This window comes from Tubulanus polymorphus, chromosome 10 (genome assembly GCF_964204645.1).
Source record: "Tubulanus polymorphus chromosome 10, tnTubPoly1.2, whole genome shotgun sequence".
NCBI classification, from domain to species: Eukaryota; Metazoa; Nemertea; class Palaeonemertea; order Tubulaniformes; family Tubulanidae; genus Tubulanus; species Tubulanus polymorphus.
In genome coordinates this window covers 2771484-2791991 of record NC_134034.1, presented here as the reverse complement: position 1 = coordinate 2791991, position 20508 = coordinate 2771484, and the positions used below count along the sequence as shown (strand labels likewise).

The window sequence follows — 20508 nt, the reverse complement described above, 5'->3', positions numbered from 1 at the left end:
AATCTGCTGTCTGTACCCTGCACCCCTTAGACAATATGCTGTCTGTACTCTCTACCCTCTCAGACAATCTACTGTCTGTATCCTGCAACTCTCAGACAATCTGCTGTCTGTACCGTGTGACCCCTTAGACAATCTGCTGTCTGTACTCTCTACCCTCTCAGACAATCTGCTGTCTGTACCCTTCACCAATTTAGACAATCTGCTGTCTGTACTCTCTACCCTCTCAGACAATCTACTGTCTGTATCCTGCAACTCTCAGACAATCTGCTGTCTGTACCGTGTGACCCCTTAGACAATCTGCTGTCTGTACTCTCTACCCTCTCAGACAATCTGCTGTCTGTACCCTTCACCAATTTAGACAATCTGCTGTCTGTACCCTGTACCCCTCAGACAATCTGCTGTCTATACCCTGTATCCCCCAATCTGCTGTCTGTCCCCTTAAAACACCAATTTAGACAATCTGCTGTCTGTCCCCTTAAAACACCAATTTAGACAATCTGCTGTCTATACCCTGTACCCTCTCAGACAATCTGCTGTCTGTACCCTTCAGTAAAAATACCTTTTAACGAATCCAATCCGCATCGAGAAATTTTAAATCCAAAGCAAAGAGAACGTTAAATAAAACATCTTTTATTTTATTTTCTGGCGCAGGCGGTTTTGGGCATCTGGCAGACTTTCCGTCCTCGATGGAGCTGACAGATTGGGTTTTCTCCATCGCCTTCTTCCCTGCAACAGTCGGCGGTCGATTGGCACGGTTCATCGATTTCCTTGCACTACGCACGCTTTTTGGGTACGCAGACATTCATCCACTTGTAGCCAAGAGTTTTGGGAGCTTTTGCACACTTCATTTCAAATCTAGGAGATATTATTGGACAGCAATCCTCAACTGAAACGCATGGTTGGTAATATCCCGCACAGGGTATCATGCAGACAAGTCGACCGCCACGAGGCGACCTGCAGATCATCTTCTTGCCGTCTTTGCAGCATTCGTCGTCAGAGTCGCACGGGTCATTCATTTCCTTGCATTTCGGCGCCTCCGCAGACATACCTCGCTCGTAAGGGGAGGCAGCAGCGTTGGATACTGCCAACACCAACAGACAGCAACTTACCGCAAATACATTCATGTTCTAAAAAGGTATAGATAGAAATATAAGAACATGGTTAGAATATAGATAAGAACGTATCTTTAAATCGACGATATTGAAAATGTGGAATGTATCTTCGATTATCACGCACACGACGAGGGGAAACATAAAAACACGAGAAAGGCTGAATCGAACACGTTGAATCTAGGAACAATTGTGTCTCGTAAACGCACACGATTCAACAGAGAAACACGAGAAACGATAACTAATTCGAACAAGTTTTATCTAGAAAACATCGCTTCTCTTAAAAACGCAGCACACGGTGCAGTGAAACAAAGAAACACGAGAAACACGGCATAATCGTTTCCCGAAAACATATCTCGTTTCTCGACACCAGGAATTTCACGCTCGTGTCTGCGCTTGTGTCGTCTGCGTTGGGCATTCGTGATAATCGGCCATAATGATAATAATAATAGTAATAATGATAATAATAAAAATGATAGTGACAATAACAACAATAATAATAATAATGATAATGATAATAATAATAATAATCTTTATTTATTTCTCCATTTCGGATCAGAAAAGAATTTCCGAAAATAAGTGTAAAATGACATCGGGCGGAATAACGACACTTATATACATGGCTAGACATTAGATAAAAATTCAAAAAATTTAAAAGAAAAAACCGAGTCACAACTCGGTAACTTACTTGAGAATTGAGTCTCTTCGTTCCGGAGAGAATTTCACCGAATGCGGTTAGTTCTGTCTGTCTAGTATTTTTATATAGGTAGCTTTTGTCTAGCCCGAGATAGTGGTCAAACACAATACGTCGTTTATATGGCTCGTTCAGACATGTCAAGACGTCTTTTACGAGGAGTTATTTGATATAGTATATAGGGAAGCTCACTGAACTGTCATGGCCACGAGTCCTATTCAGATCATTTAACAGTATGCGATTTAGATATTTTGCAGTAATTACCCACAGTGGAGATCTTTAGAATTTCTAGTTCTGCCTGTGCACGCTTCCTTAAACAATGTCTCGGTCCAACGAAGCATCAATTTCAATTGAGCGAACAGTCGGGTCTTTGATTCAAGTCAGTAACACAGTACCGATACAAATAAGCCGTGCAAAGTTCACGCTCCCGTGGTTTATTCAGCCAAAGGCTTGTAATGTAGGCCCTACCCCCTATAGTTCGCTTCACCTTTTAACATTAGCTTTGATACCACATTAGTAACACGTTCCGCTGGCCTGTAACGAGCTTTTTTGAGGGGCAGTTCTATTTCAAAAAGGATAGTTTTTCGCCTTGAAAAGGGGCACTTTCCTATTGACAAAAACAGATCTTAAAGACGATTTTTGTTTTGACGATGGGAACAAATCATATCGTCTGAGAATGAAATATTCTACATGAAAAATTGCATCCAAATTGCGAAAAATCTTGACCCGAATATTTCTTTTGAAACTGTAGCCAGTCTTGAAGGGCACTTTAACATTTCGAGGCGATTCGTTCGCTGCCGGCCCGAACGCCTGTCGGCACGGGCTTATATGCGCGTCCGCCCTGTCTAGATTGTGGATCGAACAGTTATCATAACAGTCTCGCAATCACGAAGCCGAAAAACTTGAAATACTAAAAAGTCATAACTATAATAATCTTACTAAAAATCATCGCCAGGAAAGACAAAAACCGTTCCTGACGATAGTCTTTAGTGAAAGACCGAAAACTGGAATCTTGATATTATAACCAAACGGGCGGGGGTCCGAACATTGCTTAAGCAACTCGTGCTTTCTCTGGTCGCTAATAGACTGGTTACCATTCTATCTTCAATTATCTCTATCTTCAATTAGAATGGGACAGGCAACCAGTCTATGGTCGCTAACACCGTCAACCATCTCTTCTCATGGATTGAAATTCTGGAATTCTGAAAGTGTGTTGTTGTCGGTTTTCTTTCTCTTGGGCTGGTTATCGTTGTATTGACATCCTCGCGTACCACAGAAACTGCAGTCTGTACCGTGTGACCCCTTAGACAATCTACTGTCTGTATCCTGCAACTCTCAGACAATCTGCTGTCTACATCCTGTACTCTCTCAGACAATCTGCTGTCTGTACCGTGTGTGACCCCTTAGACAATCTACTGTCTGTATCCTGCAACTCTCAGACAATCTGCTGTTTATACCCCGTACCCCCTCAGACAATCTGCTGTCTATACCCTGTACCCTCTCAGACAATCTGCTGTTTGTAACCTGCATCACCTCTGCTGTCTATCTCCTTCACCAATTTAGACAATCTGCTGTCTTTTAACGAATCCAAAATTCCGTATCGAGAAATTTTAAATCCAAAGCAAAGAGAACGTTAAATTCAAACATCTTTTATTTCATTTTCTGCCGTTAGACAACAACTTCACACTGCAAACACAAACGAAAAATTAAGGAATAAAAAATGATAGTTGTTTGGTTTTTGTGATGACGAATTATTTGCCAATTTGGCAGGAATATCGCCTGAGGCAATCTAATATGTAGCTAAGTTCCCCGAATTGATCCTATTGCAGTGGGTCCTGTGATAATGCGCTGATTAGAGAGCCAAAAATTCAGTGTGATATAATTAGTTATTACCAGAATAAATTGCCAAAGCTAAAATGTAACTACGTGCTGCTTTCGAGTTAAATGTATGTATCAAAGCTATTGAATTCTCTTCGCGGGCCATGTTAGTAATTCGTCGAACACATGTGAGAACGAGCCAGTTTTAAGCACTTCAGCGGTTTAAAAGTCTCTCCCTTACAGCACGGTAACTTGTGGCTACATGTGTGGAACCACGAGGCGCAGGCGGGTTTGGGCTTCTGGCAGAGGTACTGTCCTAGATGGAACCGACAGGTCAGGTTTTCTCCATCATCGCCTTCTTCCTTGCAACAGTCGGCGGTCGATTGGCACGGTTCATCGATTTTCTTGCACTGCGGACGCTTTTTGGGCACGCAGACATTCATCTTCATGTTGCCAAGAGTTGGAGCTTCTACGCACTTCACATCAAATTTAGGAGATATTACTGGACAGCAATCCTCAACCGAAGCGCATGGTTCGTAATATCCCGCACAGGGTATCATGCAGACAGGTCGGCTGCCACCAGGCGACCTGCAGATCATCTTCTTGCCGTCTTCGCAGCATTCGTCGTCAGAGTCGCACGGGTCATTCATTTCCTTGCATTTCGGCGCCTCCGCAGACATACCTCGCTCGTAAGGGGAGGCAGCAGCGTTGGATACTGCCAACACCAACAGACAGCAACTTACCGCAAATACATTCATGTTCTAAAAAGGTATAGATAGAAATATAAGAACATGGTTAGAATATAGATAAGAACGTATCTTTAAATCGACGATATATTGAAAAATGTGGAATGTATCTTCGATTATCACGCACACGACGAGGGGAAACATAAAAACACGAGAAAGGCTGAATCGAACACGTTGAATCTAGGAACAATTGTGTCTCGTAAACGCACACGATTCAGCAGAGAAACGCAGAAACACTAATTCGAAAAAGTTTTATCTAGGAAACATCGCTTCTCTTAAAAACACCGCACACGATGCAGTGAAACAAAGAAACACGAGAAACACGGCATAATCGTTTCCCGAAAACATATCTCGTTTCTCGACACCAGGAATTTCACGCTCGTGTCTGCGCTTGTGTCGTCTGCGTTGGGCATTCGTGATAATCGGCCACAATGATAATAATAATAGTAATAATAATAATAATAATAATAATAATAATAATAATAATACAAATGACAATGACAATAACAACAATAATAATAATAATGATAATAATAAAAATAAATATAGCTGCAAAGCAGCGATAACAGGTTTTCTGGACGCATGTGATAGAAAGGAAAAATTAATTACCGGGTATTCGATGGAAAAAATAAAATGAGATGATTTGGATATTATCGGAGCAATCCTCTTTTTGGTTGAATGGTCTAACCCCAGTATAGTCCCCGTGATTTGGAAATTATCGGAGCCCTCCTTTATTTACTAACTAAATGACGTCACAAACTGTTATTTCGCCGGTGCTTGTTGTCTAACAATTCAATTCAATTCTTTATTTACAGTAACCTCATAAGTAATTTTAAGTTTCAAATAGGATGGAAAGTACATTCAGACAATCTGTTGGTTCAGAGAGACCGTTATTACAGTATCAATTTATACATTTCGTTTCGAAGCTGTCAGTTGCCGAATCTGAATGAAGATGAATTTTATTTGACGAAATCGGCGGAAAATATATGATAATAATAATAATCAACAGAATTTCAAGAGGGTTTTCGACGAAAGTCAGAAAACCCTAATAATAATCTTTATTTATTTCTCCATTTCGGATCAAAAAAGAATTTCCGAAAATAAGTGTAAAATGACATCGGGCGGAATAACGACACTTAAATACATGATTAGACATTAGATGAAAATATCAAAAATGCAAAAAGAAAAAACCGAGAAACAACTCGGTAACTTACTTGAGAATTGTGCGTCTCTTCGTTCCGGAGAGAATTTCACCGAATGCGGTTAGTTCTGTCTGTCTAGTATTTTTAAATAGAGGTAGCTTTTGTCTAGCCCGAGATAGTGGTCAAACACAATACGTCGTTTATATGGCTCGTTCAGACATGTCAAGACGTCTTTTACGAGGAGTTATTTGATATAGTATCTAGCGAAGCTCACTGCACTGTCGTGGCCACGAGTTCTATTCAGATCATTTAACAGTATTAGAATTTCTAGTTCTGCCTGTGCACGCTCCCTTAAACAATGTCTCGGTCCAACGAAGCATCAATTTCAATTTAGCGAATAGTCGGGTCTTTGATTCAAGTCAGTCACACAGTATATATATATATATATATATATATATATATATATATATATATATATATATATATATATATATATATATATATATATATATATATATATATATATATATATATATATATATATATATATATATATATATATATATATATATATATATATATATATATATATATATATATATATATATATATATATATATATATATATCATCTTTTATACATAAATAAAAGCCAGCCTATATAGACATTTACAAGACAAAAAGTTCTGTTGGTTAAATGCATTATGGCGGTGCATTACGCAGAATGGACGCCTCATTTACAAACTTACAGACGTGATTAATAATGTGATCACTCGCTAGAATCAAGGACAATTGGTCTGTAGTGGATAAAATATCCATATCAATATTTAAGAGTTCCTTGATTTTAGCGAACAATGTAATACGGTAATCACTATATGCTAGACATTCACACAAAAAGTGAATTTCTGTCTCGACTACTCGCTCAGGACAAGAAGGGCAGAAACAGAAGTCCACCCCATATCACCTTCAAATACTGGCAAGGGAGGAGTGTTTCCCGGTTGCTAAAAAAACTTCGCATGGCCCTAAATTGGACTTTATTACAACATTCAAAATTCCTTAAACCCCATATGGCGCTTGCATAATCCATAATTGGTACAACCGTGCTATCGTAAATTTTCGTAAATGTCTTAAAAGTTAGACCACTTGAGTTGAAATGTTTACTTAACAAACAACCTAGCTGTTTACTAGCGGCATTCGTTAGCATACTAGAAGATAAATTAAAATCCAGGGTTTCGTTTATTTCGAGTCCAAGATATTTATATGAACAAACAATTTCAACTAGATTCCCGTTCAGCGAAAAGGGAAATTGAGTGATTGGTGTAGTCTTCCTTCTAAAATGCATTATCTTAGATTTATCTGGATTAACAGACAGTTTCCATGTATTGCACCAGTCCGAAAGTTGGTTAATCATGACCTGGAGAGACTGTTCATCCTCAGCCAGGAGGACTATATCATCTGCATATAGAAGTAATGGTATTTTAAAACCCTCAACATCAACCCCAAGACCCAAGGATTTGATTTTGCCAGCTAGTTCGTCTAGATATAATGAAAATAGTGTAGGTGATAAGCAATCGCCTTGACGGACTCCACGTGAGCAAGGAAAACTATCTGTTAGGTGTCCATTTATCTTAACACGAACATCATTTTCACTGTACATGCTTTTTACTACTTTTAGAAAATTACCATTGACACCCATATTACTAAGTTTATATAAAAGGTATACCCGGTCCACACTATCAAAGGCTTTGGCAAAATCAATATAACAGGCAAAAGTGGGTAAACCGTTCAGACGTCGATTTTTTATAATAGAGGTTAGGCTGAAAATATGATCTAAGCAAGAACGATCTTTACGGAAACCATTTTGTTCATCGCATTACTTGTTGTTTTCGTCAGCAAAGGAGAGAAGGCGTTTATTTAAAATTGAACTGAATAGTTTACTGACGTTTGAGTTTAGACTTATCCCACGGTATCCCACGGTATCCCACGGTATCCCAGTACCCAGTACCGATACAAATAAGCAAAGTTCACGCTCCCGAGGTTTATTCAGTGCTTTCAATCTGGAAAAATAACAACCCAAAGGCTTGTAATGTAGGCCCTACCCCCTATAGTTCGCTTCACCTTTTAACATTAGCTTTGATACCACATTAGTAACACGTTCCGCTGGCCTGTAACGAGCTTTTTTGAGGGGCAGTTCTATTTCAAAAAGGATACTTTTTCGCCTTGAAAAGGGGCAATTTCCTATTGACAAAAACAGATCTTAAAGATGATTTTTGCTTTGACGATGAACAAATCATATCGTCTGAGAATGAAATATTCTACATGAAAAATTGCATCCAAATTGCGAAAAATCTTGACCCGAATATTTCTTTTGAAACTGTAGCCAGTCTTGAAGGGCACTTTAACATTTCGAGGCGATTCGTTCGCTGCCGGCCCGAACGCCTGTCGGCACGGGCTTATATGCGCGTCCGCCCTGTCTAGATTGTGGATCGAACAGTTATCATAACAGTCTCGCAATCACGAAGCCGAAAAACTTGAAATACTAAAAAGTCATAACTATAATAATCTTACTAAAAATCATCGCCAGGAAAGACAAAAACCGTTCCTGACGATAGTCTTTAGTGAAAGACCGAAAACTGGAATCTTGATATTATAACCAAACGGGCGGGGGTCCGAACATTGCTTAAGCAACTCGTGCTTTCTCTGGTCGCTAATAGACTGGTTACCATTCTATCTTCAATTATCTCTATCTTCAATTAGAATGGGACAGGCAACCAGTCTATGGTCGCTAACACCGTCAACCATCTCTTCTCATGGATTGAAATTCTGGAATTCTGAAAGTGTGTTGTTGTCGGTTTTCTTTCTCTTGGGCTGGTTATCGTTGTATTGACATCCTCGCGTACCACAGAAACTGCAGTCTGTACCGTGTGACCCCTTAGACAATCTACTGTCTGTATCCTGCAACTCTCAGACAATCTGCTGTCTACATCCTGTACTCTCTCAGACAATCTGCTGTCTGTACCGTGTGTGACCCCTTAGACAATCTACTGTCTGTATCCTGCAACTCTCAGACAATCTGCTGTTTATACCCCGTACCCCCTCAGACAATCTGCTGTCTATACCCTGTACCCTCTCAGACAATCTGCTGTTTGTAACCTGCATCACCTCTGCTGTCTATCTCCTTCACCAATTTAGACAATCTGCTGTTTTTCAACGAATCCAAAATTCCGTATCGAGAAATTTTAAATCCAAAGCAAAGAGAACGTTAAATTCAAACATCTTTTATTTCATTTTCTGCCGTCAGACAACAACTTCACACTGCAAACACAAACGAAAAATTGAGGAATAAAAAATGATAGTTGTTTGGTTTTTGTGATGACGAATTATTTGCCAATTTGGCAGGAATATCGCCTGAGGCAATCTAATATGTAGCTAAGTTCCCCGAATTGATCCTATTGCAGTGGGTCCTGTGATAATGCGCTGATTAGAGAGCCAAAAATTCAGTGTGATATAATTAGTTATTACCAGAATAAATTGCCAAAGCTAAAATGTAACTACGTGCTGCTTTCGAGTTAAATGTATGTATCAAAGCTATTGAATTCTCTTCGCGGGCCATGTTAGTAATTCGTCGAACACATGTGAGAACGAGCCAGTTTTAAGCACTTCAGCGGTTTAAAAGTCTCTCCCTTACAGCACGGTAACTTGTGGCTACATGTGTGGAACCACGAGGCGCAGGCGGGTTTGGGCTTCTGGCAGAGGTACTGTCCTAGATGGAACCGACAGGTCAGGTTTTCTCCATCATCGCCTTCTTCCTTGCAACAGTCGGCGGTCGATTGGCACGGTTCATCGATTTTCTTGCACTGCGGACGCTTTTTGGGCACGCAGACATTCATCTTCATGTTGCCAAGAGTTGGAGCTTCTACGCACTTCACATCAAATTTAGGAGATATTACTGGACAGCAATCCTCAACCGAAGCGCATGGTTCGTAATATCCCGCACAGGGTATCATGCAGACAGGTCGGCTGCCACCAGGCGACCTGCAGATCATCTTCTTGCCGTCTTCGCAGCATTCGTCGTCAGAGTCGCACGGGTCATTCATTTCCTTGCATTTCGGCGCCTCCGCAGACATACCTCGCTCGTAAGGGGAGGCAGCAGCGTTGGATACTGCCAACACCAACAGACAGCAACTTACCGCAAATACATTCATGTTCTATAAAGGTATAGATAGAAATATAAGAACACGGTTAGAATATAGATAAGAACGTATCTTTAAATCGACGATATATTGAAAAATGTGGAATGTATCTTCGATTATCACGCACACGACGAGGGGAAACATAAAAACACGAGAAAGGCTGAATCGAACACGTTGAATCTAGGAAGAATTGTTTCTCGTAAACGCACACGATTCAGCAGAGAAACGCAGAAACACTAATTCGAAAAAGTTTTATCTAGGAAACATCGCTTCTCTTAAAAACACCGCACACGATGCAGTGAAACAAAGAAACACGAGAAACACGGCATAATCGTTTCCCGAAAACATATCTCGTTTCTCGACACCAGGAATTTCACGCTCGTGTCTGCGCTTGTGTCGTCTGCGTTGGGCATTCGTGATAATCGGCCACAATGATAATAATAATAGTAATAATAATAATAATAATAATAATAATAATAATAATAATACAAATGACAATGACAATAACAACAATAATAATAATAATGATAATAATAAAAATAAATATAGCTGCAAAGCAGCGATAACAGGTTTTCTGGACGCATGTGATAGAAAGGAAAAATTAATTACCGGGTATTCGATGGAAAAAATAAAATGAGATGATTTGGATATTATCGGAGCAATCCTCTTTTTGGTTGAATGGTCTAACCCCAGTATAGTCCCCGTGATTTGGAAATTATCGGAGCCCTCCTTTATTTACTAACTAAATGACGTCACAAACTGTTATTTCGCCGGTGCTTGTTGTCTAACAATTCAATTCAATTCTTTATTTACAGTAACCTCATAAGTAATTTTAAGTTTCAAATAGGATGGAAAGTACATTCAGACAATCTGTTGGTTCAGAGAGACCGTTATTACAGTATCAATTTATACATTTCGTTTCGAAGCTGTCAGTTGCCGAATCTGAATGAAGATGAATTTTATTTGACGAAATCGGCGGAAAATATATGATAATAATAATAATCAACAGAATTTCAAGAGGGTTTTCGACGAAAGTCAGAAAACCCTAATAATAATCTTTATTTATTTCTCCATTTCGGATCAAAAAAGAATTTCCGAAAATAAGTGTAAAATGACATCGGGCGGAATAACGACACTTAAATACATGATTAGACATTAGATGAAAATATCAAAAATGCAAAAAGAAAAAACCGAGTCGCAACTCGGTAACTTACTTGAGAATTGTGCGTCTCTTCGTTCCGGAGAGAATTTCACCGAATGCGGTTAGTTCTGTCTGTCTAGTATTTTTAAATAGAGGTAGCTTTTGTCTAGCCCGAGATAGTGGTCAAACACAATACGTCGTTTATATGGCTCGTTCAGACATGTCAAGACGTCTTTTACGAGGAGTTATTTGATATAGTATCTAGCGAAGCTCACTGCACTGTCATGGCCACGAGTCCTATTCAGATCATTTAACAGTATGCGATTTAGATATTTTGCATAACCACAGTGGAGATCTTTTGAATTTCTAGTTCTGCTTGTGCACGCTTCCCTTAAACAATGTCTCGGTCCAACGAAGCATCAATTTCAATAAAGCGAATAGTCGGGTCTTTGATTCAAGTCAGTCACACAGTACCGATACAAATAAGCCGTGCTAATTACAAAGTTCACGCTCCCGAGGTTTATTCAGTGCTTTCAGCCTAGTAGAACGATTCTTCCTCATATCCAAACGGGCGGGGGTCAGAACATTGCTTAAGCAACGCGTGCTTTCTCTGGTCGCTAACATCGTCAACATCTCTTCTCGTGGATTGAAATTCTGGCCGCGAGGGGCTACAAGCCGTGGTTCCATCCGATGATTGCAATAAGAATACTACCTCAACGAATCCGAAATCGAGAACGTCAATTCAAAGCAAAGACGAATATGAATGAACGTTAGATTCAAACTTCTTTATTTCATTTTTCACACGTTTTAGACAAACAAATTACACTGCAAACGCTTACAAAAAATCGAGGAATAGATCTAGATAGTGCTTAGACTGGTTGCCGGTCTCTACGTTCTGACTGCGAATGCAGATGATGCAGTATTGGTCAGGCGACCAGTCTAGATAGTACTAGGCTGTCAAAGGTAGTAAGATAGTAATTCAGTTTTTGTGATGATGTAATACTTTTGACTATAACTAAGGCAATCTAAGATGTAGCCAGACGGCAAGCGAGGATCCGCCAGGTTCGCTAGTAGATACTCTGTCTACCGTACGTTTCGATGGAAATATTCATCTTAAAAATATGATAATGAAAATTATACCAATGTCCGAGTTGGAAAATCAATTAAAAGTATATCATTGCGTTGGATCCTGCGATAATGCGCCGATTTGTGAGCCTAACATTTATTGCTATAATCAATTATTACCAGAAAATATCGCCAAAGCTATCTACGTACGACATACGAGTTAGAATTATTTACCGATGTTCTCTGTTCGCTGGTCGTCGTGTTTAGTAATTCGTCGAGCAATAAGAAATATTGTGCAGCTTCGTGCATTTAAGCGGTTTTGAAGTGCCTCCTTCACAGCACGGTAACTCATCGCTACACAGTTGATAATGGGCAGCGCAGGTGGGTTTGGGCTTCTGACGACAGAGGTACTGTCCTAGATGGATCTGACAGGTCAGGTTTTCTTCGCCATTTCTTTCTCCATAGCAACAGTCGGCGTCCAATCTGCACGGTTCATCGGTTTTCTTGCACTGGTGAACCGGGTGGTGAACACGCTCGAACCCGCAAAAGTTGTTGTTCTTGTATTCTAAACACGTCAATTTTCGAGAACCCTGGGCTACGGTTACTGGACAACATTGATTCTCACGCGTATCGCATTGTTCAAGATTTCGTCTGCAGGATTTTTGGCATATAGGTTGTCCACGATACAGCTTGCAGACGACCGATTGGCCGGCCTCGCTACAGCAGTCAGCGTGCGACCTGCACGGTTCAAGCAGTTTCGTGCATGTCGGCTCGTCAGCGGGGCCGCCGTACGCGTGCTGGACGGATAGCGCCAATACCGACAAACAGCAACTTACCACGAGTACATTCATGTTCTGAAAATAGTTAAACGAAAGAATCAAAACACGGAATCAATATTTTAGATTGTTTCTCGTTTCTAGTTAAGGCAGACGCCGCAGGGAAACGCTCGGAAACATGTTTCTGTTTCTTGTTTCGGTGCACCCCTGCACCGTCTGCGTTGGACATTGGGCCGCCCGCGAGCGTGTACGCATTGCAAATATTCTTATAGATGAATCGAATGAACATTGAATAGATAACAAATCGAAAATGATTTTGAAAAATAAGTGTAAAATAAAATCAGGCGATTTATAAGGACACTTGAATATATAAAGCACTAAACATTTTGATACTATATTGATAAGAAAACGTCAAGGAAAAAAAACTTCGACAAGATCTTACTTGAGAAATGTGTGTCTCTTCGTTCCGGGGAGAATTTCACCGAATGCGGTTGGTTCTGTCTGTCTAGTATTTTTAAAAAGAGGTCTAGCCTGAATCGGTGGTCAAACGCAATACGTGGTTTCTATGGGCCGTTCGGACATGTCAAGACGTTTTTGTCGGGGCTCATTTGAAATTGTAATAACCAGAGAAGGTGACGACCAAAAGTTCAAGTCAAATCAGTTATAACTTGCTATTTAGATTTTGAAATAATTCCGTAAATGCACCGACGATCTTTGAATTCTAAGATCCGCTTATGCGCGCTTTCTTTTACGGTGTCTAGGTTTCAAACGAAAGCGCGAGCCTGGTTTTGATTCAAGTCAGTCACACAATGCTGATTGAATACAAATAAAATGTCCAGTCGCAAAGTTCATGCTCCCGCAGTTTGTTCGGTGTTGTCCGCAAGACGTCCACTCAGCTATTATGTATGCTCTTGAAAGGTAACGCGAACTGAAATCACCCCTTGCGCCGCAACAGAAAAGAAATGTATAACCGCCAATGAGGTGGCCAAAAAAGCAGCTAACTCTATCCAGCATCAGTTGAAAAATAAAATATTTTTACAAACGGAACCATCCAGGCAAATAGAAAATCCTATTCATCACTTTTTTCTATAGCGATAACAGCGGTAACTACATTTACCGAATAGTTTTTGCATAGATCATCTGTTTCGGTGAAACGGAATTCGTTGTTTTCCAGGAAAGGAAAACTCCGTTATTTACGAGCAATGGGCTACAAATTTAAAAACGTTGCCAATATTTTCGATATAATATCGGTGTTACTTTAGTTGCAATGAAAAATTCATTCTTTATCGTAACACTGTGTCCTTATATGCCGTAAAAGTGAGGTATATGACACAGAGCGCGATCTTTCAGATTATATTGGGAGTCTTTGGGATCTTTCTGATTTTATTGGGCGTTATGAGTCTTTGGGATCTTTCTGTAGAAGAAATCTACGACCAACTATCTACTAGCGAACCTGGCGGATCCTCGCCTGCCATACGTGGAATCCTCGATTGCCACAGTAGAACTGCTGGTAGCCCATTTTCCTATTGACCAAAAAAATTGAAACCCTTCTGCTTAGCTTAAAAGAGTTGACCCGGCCGCCTATCTACCCTATACATTATCTTTATCAAATCATGATCAATCCCCGGCTGTTGTAGAAATGAACAGATTACAAATTTCATTGCATTTTTCAAAATGAGCCGCCCGATTAGGAGAAACAGGGCATTATTTTTGTTTACGCTAAAGATGATTAACTCTTTTTTCGTTACATTCACAATAAGTTACCATTTAAAATGATTGATCGTTCACTGACTTATGGTGGCTGATAGGGGCCAAATGCATTAATTTTTACACGACCTCGATTATAGAAAAACGCAAAACGAAACCTATAGAGCAGAAACGAAAACTTCGTTTTTTCTACCGCGCAAAAACGAACTTTTCGTTTTTGCTCGGGCGCATAAACGAAGACTGCAGTGAACTGATGTAAACCTCGCAGTGTAGAGTAGTTACTTCTGTAGAATCAGTTTATTGCCTTACAGTTTCGAGATTCAAACTAAACCTCATCATCAGAGGAACAAAAAATAGATAGTGTAATCACAGATGCGCTCCTATAGGAGGCACTGAAGGCCTTGAACAAGACCCTCAAATGTTTAGATATGCCCATTTATGAATAAACACGTTATACCATAAAATGCATCTAACATATTTTAAAGCCAAGCCTAATTTCTGATATACCTCCTAATATGCATTTTCACTGATGATAAATGCCATTATATATCTCACAGGACCTTTAAGAGTAGTCCGTAGATCCGCTACTGAATAACAAAATCAAAATGTTTGCAAAAGTTGCTCGCGTCAGCGGCTTGAAGGCTTTGCTCGAATCTGTCATGTCTCTTTTGTACGTGTATATATTTCATCTGTTCTTGATAGAATTGTAAATTTGTAAGGTTTGTTTTTATTTCCTTTATTTCTTAGTCTCTGTCTATGCAGTTGTATTTTGCTTTTCGTGAAATTAACTTGAAATTGATTTCGAATTTGTTCAATCTAATTCTGCGATATTATTTATTATGTATCATTACTCTCGAGCTTATGATTGGGATCCTTCGCAGAATTTGGTTTGAACAAATGTTTCACATTTTTTCTGCCCGAATGTGATGATTTTATGGGGAGAGTCTGCACCGTTACGTCCAGATATTAGTTCAGAGATCACACGGCAGTATGTGGGAACGGGGCCAGCCCTTACTGTTAGAGGTGTCGATAGAAAGGTTATCGCATTTCTCGAAGATCAATTATCAATTCTGCATCGAATCAGTTTGGATATTTTGATAGTCTTGGCTCCTTGGGGTGAATTTTGAATGAAACCCTGAATCAACTGCTTATTCTACAGACTGCGTTCTGCAGACGTCGAGCCGACTCTTCGGTTGAAACGCATTTGAATCGTTAACGGGAAAATGATACTCGACAACACGACGACAACCGATAAACTTTGAAAAGTATCACCTTCTGAATTTAACATTTTGTTAAAACTTATATTCGTGTTAATGAAATTGAGAAGATTTATCCTCTATTAACGGTTGAATCGTGGATTGATAAACGAAAACGTGGTATATTGATAAATTACTTTAAAGTATAGATCGTGGTAGTTCATATTTCATTGAACGCGTCAAATGTTCGCCAATTCTATCACAGTGATGTGAATAGATTTATTGATAGACTTCGGCTGCAGTAACCGTCTGACGACACACTCAGTGACGCCTGCGCTCTGATAATAACATGAATCAGTTTAGTGCAGTTTCCTCACTGGAATCTGCGAACAATTTCACCACAACCGTCAATTACAGAACCACAACTCGTCGTCAGCATTCGCTCGGAAGTGCGTTCTTCAGGTTCCTCCTGTACACTAACAATGGAAACAATTACATGAGAATCTTGCTGTTACTTCCACTGGGGAATTTCTTCAATATTCTGACCGTGGTTTTGCTGATAAAATGTCGGAGAAGTCAGTCGGTTCGTTACACGTTCCCCTATCTGATGACTATCGCGATCACTGATCAAACCGTGATCATACATCACCTGATTGCTGATTATTCCCAGTTGATGGTCAATTTCCTCTACGACATCGGATTGAGTAATTGTGACGTATTTTACATGTCTTTGGTTGACGTCCGGAAACGATGTCCGTACATTTACAATCTATATTACTATTTTGAGTATCTACCCGAAAGGTTGGTTCCGTGGTGTTTCTACGGATACTTGTTCTACCGCCCGGCCCTTACCGTATCGACCTACACAGTTTTAGTCATCGCCGTCGAAAGACTTGTTTCGATTCGTTTGCCTTTCTTTCACATGAAGCATTTCACCGTTGAAAGACGTAGAATTGCGGTGGCCGCTGTTGTCGTGTGGGGTTATGTTTTAGGAGTTTATAACATCGTTTCTTACAGGGATATTCGTCTTCGGGAAATCGAGAGATACGGACAAAACGAAACCATCCTTAGGTGGATATGTGGTTATGTTCCTTTTCAATCTTCGATTCCATTTATAAATCGTGCGTTTCATTTTCTGGATCCTTTGGTCAAAGAGATTTTGCCATGTTTTCTAGTTGTGGTATTATCAGTAATAACTGCTGTATCGCGTAATAAGAGATCTGGCGTGAGAGCGACGAGGAGTACAGATCGTCATCAATCTTCAGCCAGTAAAACTCTTCTCATTGTCGTTATTATGTTCATTGCGCTCGTTTTACCGAGTGTTATATGTAATTTATTGTTTTATTTCAATACATTTTTAAGCACTATTTTCCAAGCTATTGGTAAATGGCCCGCGTACAGGGCGACGGACTGGGAGCTCCGGAAAGTGTATTATCTAGAAAAGTGGTTATATATATTTCGGCAATCGGTTTTCTGCACCAACTTTTTCATATACGTCGGCACCATCCCAGCTTTCCGAAAACGATTTATTCATTTATTTACCCGTTTTAACCGGTTTCAAGCGAATAAATACGACACAGAAAAAATGAAACATAAAATGCATTAAATCGGGTAGATCGAATTCTAATCACGAAATAAACGCGCTTGAAGCTTAATGTCTAGATTCGAACTGGCAACATCGGAGCTATATTGGGAATCTAACCTCACAGCCCGGGCCGAATTCGGTTTTCGTATGGTCGACTAGTGGTCGAAACTAATGATTACCGAATCCACTTATATTTCAATTCCGAACTATTTCCGGACTAAAGTTCAGACTAACTGACGGTCGGCTCATTTCGACTATAGTCGACTAACTCCGATATCCGAAGTTGGCCCAGGTGCCTTCACGGCCGCTAACCCGACTGATGGCCGATTGTGCTATTCCTACGAGCTCAAATATACACAACAGCAGTGCTATTGGTTATGCACTTAAATAATATACACAATAATGGATGATGCAAATATGGCGCTGAGGACATCACATACGTACACGCCTATCGGGTTCCCTTTGAGAGTGCATAGACTTATCATTAGGCAGTACGGGAAAGGCGCTTAACCTTCGTACCTTCGGGATATGGAGCGGGTTATTTCGAAACTTTCAACTACATAACCGGTTCCGAAAACTGGTCTGGCAGCGACGCGGCCGGATCGGTTTCAGTTCGAGCAGTATTGATACGCATTCGCGTATGCTTTGGATAGACGCGGTAAATCAGCATTATTCGGCGATTCCGATAAAAACTATAGGACAAATTTACATAATAGATTTATTATAGAATTCATCGACATCATGAAAGATATTGAGATAAACAAATATAACAAATTACAAGAGATAAATTTGCATATTAGAGATAACATCAAGAGTAAATACTTATGATTCTGCGGACCCGAATGTGGCGCCAACAAAATATGCATTATTAAACAGTTGTGCAATGTTTTGAATTGTTCTTCAATATGAACAAAACTTGAATATAACACATATCACTAATGCAAAACCGAATCTACCTATACCACACTACCAAGTAGGCTCCAAACTATTGGTTCATTTAACATACTGCATTATTCGAATTCAATTTTACCAGTAGGCCAATCATCATTGGACGTTTTGTACGGCGATGTACATCCGCTGTGCTTGCTCAAACTGCGTCGGGTTATCCGACTAGCGGTTTGTCACAGACGCAAAGCCACGGTCAAACTGATAAGATAAAAACCCATTATTTACAAATTAAAAGAAATCTAAAATCGAGAATTTATTAATTGAAACAATCTAAAATATGAGAACACGACGTTTCGATCTCGCACTAGAGATCGTCGTCATATCATCTGTTCTCGACGTTTGAGTGTGGTTATCGTACCATGGTCAAAATATTTGCATATCTTATAATATGGAAACTTACCAAAACTCGTTCATTTAGATTCTAAATTTCTCGCGGTCGTTCAATGAACTTGTGACAAAATAACTATTGGGAACATTCTAAAATGTGTTAGTTATTGCAGTGGTTTGTGTATGTAATTTTGAAAGGCGTCCTTGTTAACGTGTTGCGATTCATATGAACCGCTGCTTGTTGCGGATGGAACGAGTACGTGCTTTAAACAAGATATGGATGATGAAAATTAATTTGCTTTGAGTTGAATCATCCTTGTAAATTAGCCTCGGGCCTAATCTAGAAATTTTATCATTCATCATCCCACGTTGCGTATATATCGTTTTCGTCCGTCGAATTTCAGTAGTATCTCCTTCAATTATCGGCAACGAGAACTGTAAATAGAATCTTATCGAAGCTTTTGAACGTTTGTAATGGCAATGTGTTGTACAGACTACAGGTTCGAGTCTCAAATGAGAATACAACCGTTGAACAAGACTGTGTTCCGAGCATCGCGCATCGAAAGACGCAATAAACACTGCTAGACATGTTCTTGATTTCCTCGATTTGTTGGTTCGATTCGAACACGTCCATATTTGCATACTCCTTGTACGTGACTGGAAATAAAAAACGAAAATGCGATTTTCCGAAACGCTGATGGTAAATAAAATAAAACCTAGACGACTGTATTACGAAATTATGATTTTGAATGAACCACGAAATGAAATTAGTTAGTGGGCCAACCGTACATGTTTTATACTCAGACTTTAAAAAAACGTTTGACAATGTTCTCCCTTTAATACCCCTATCTTAAAAAAGGGGTTTAGGTTTTCCTATCGAAAATGGCGAATGAAAAAAAGCTATTTTCTATCTGGAAGGGAGGCAGTGTGCAAAGTATCCAATCTTGTATCCGTTATTTCGTGTCCTTCAGGGTTCAGTTGTGGGCCCCTACTATTTTCATAATATTCGTAAGAGACTCGCCTGACTCTGGGGTGTTCCTTTCAACGAATGGATTAGCTCAATTTCATGGAAAGGATGCAGTATATGAAGATGGGAGAGGGCGTATCCAAACTGGAACTCATAGTGAGTGGGGTCTCTCAAGGTTCTGTTTGGGCCCCCTATATTCATATTATTATGTTACAACTAGTGCTGTAGGTTAGGTCAATCATTGAGATGAATACTTGTAGAGTTGATGCACTTATCGCGTATAAGAACCAAAAGGTTATTCGTCTCTATTGCTTTTGTTGTATCAAAGCTCAGCGCCCAGTTGCACAGTCGTGACTTAAGTCCAGAAGTGGTCCTAAATATCTTAAGACTGGTCCTAAGTTGTTTGGCTATAGAAATAAGTTGGTCTTAGACTAGTATTAAATAAAAGCCTCGCGACTATGCAACTGGACCCAGAACTCGTGAAGTTGGAATCGGAGAGTGTTGATTTAACTAACGCTGCAAAAAGAAGAATTTGGATGCAACATTAAGAGATGGAAAACACGTACTTATTCACAACGTACCCAAAGGTTATCTATGATTAGGCAATCATAATTGATACTGTTATGAATTCACGTCGCAATGGATCGAATTACGTTAATTCATACGCTAGACAGAAATCGCCAGGAAAATCTAAAACAAAAATCATACCTTGCTGGTTTGTGGCGGGACTGTTATCGCTGCGCGTGAAGCTGTGCTTAACAGGAATATACAATATTTCGAACGGCATTGTAACGAATATCCCGGTAAAAATAATGTTAAAATCACCAGTTTCTCCTACATTGAACGACTTCGCGTATATTTGAACATATTTTCTATAAGGTGGCACGAATTGAGACGATTTATTGTACATATTCATTGCCCCTTCATCCCTTCCATTGGTGCACTGAAACCCAAACACGTCATTCTTCCGAACGGCCATCCATTGCGATTGATTGAATCTTCTTTGTACAATCCCCGTAGGTCCGGTAGGCATCAGTAATCTATGAATCAAGGTGTAGCTGTTCTGCCCAGCGGGAGATTTTCTGAACACGGCCA

At 39.8% G+C, this 20508-nt stretch overlaps 1 protein-coding gene across 1 annotated transcript; it reads right to left on the bottom strand.

Moving 5' to 3' along the window:
- Positions 1–18692: 18692 nt before the first annotated feature.
- LOC141912365 (uncharacterized) lies at positions 18693–20246 on the bottom strand. Its single transcript, XM_074803624.1, has 2 exons — positions 20122–20246; positions 18693–19103 (listed from the first exon to the last, which is right to left on the bottom strand). The coding sequence occupies exons 1-2, from the start codon at positions 20198–20200 to the stop codon at positions 18862–18864; spliced, it is 321 nt and encodes a 106-aa protein (XP_074659725.1). The 5' UTR covers positions 20201–20246; the 3' UTR covers positions 18693–18861.
- Between the last annotated feature and the right edge of the window lie 262 nt (positions 20247–20508).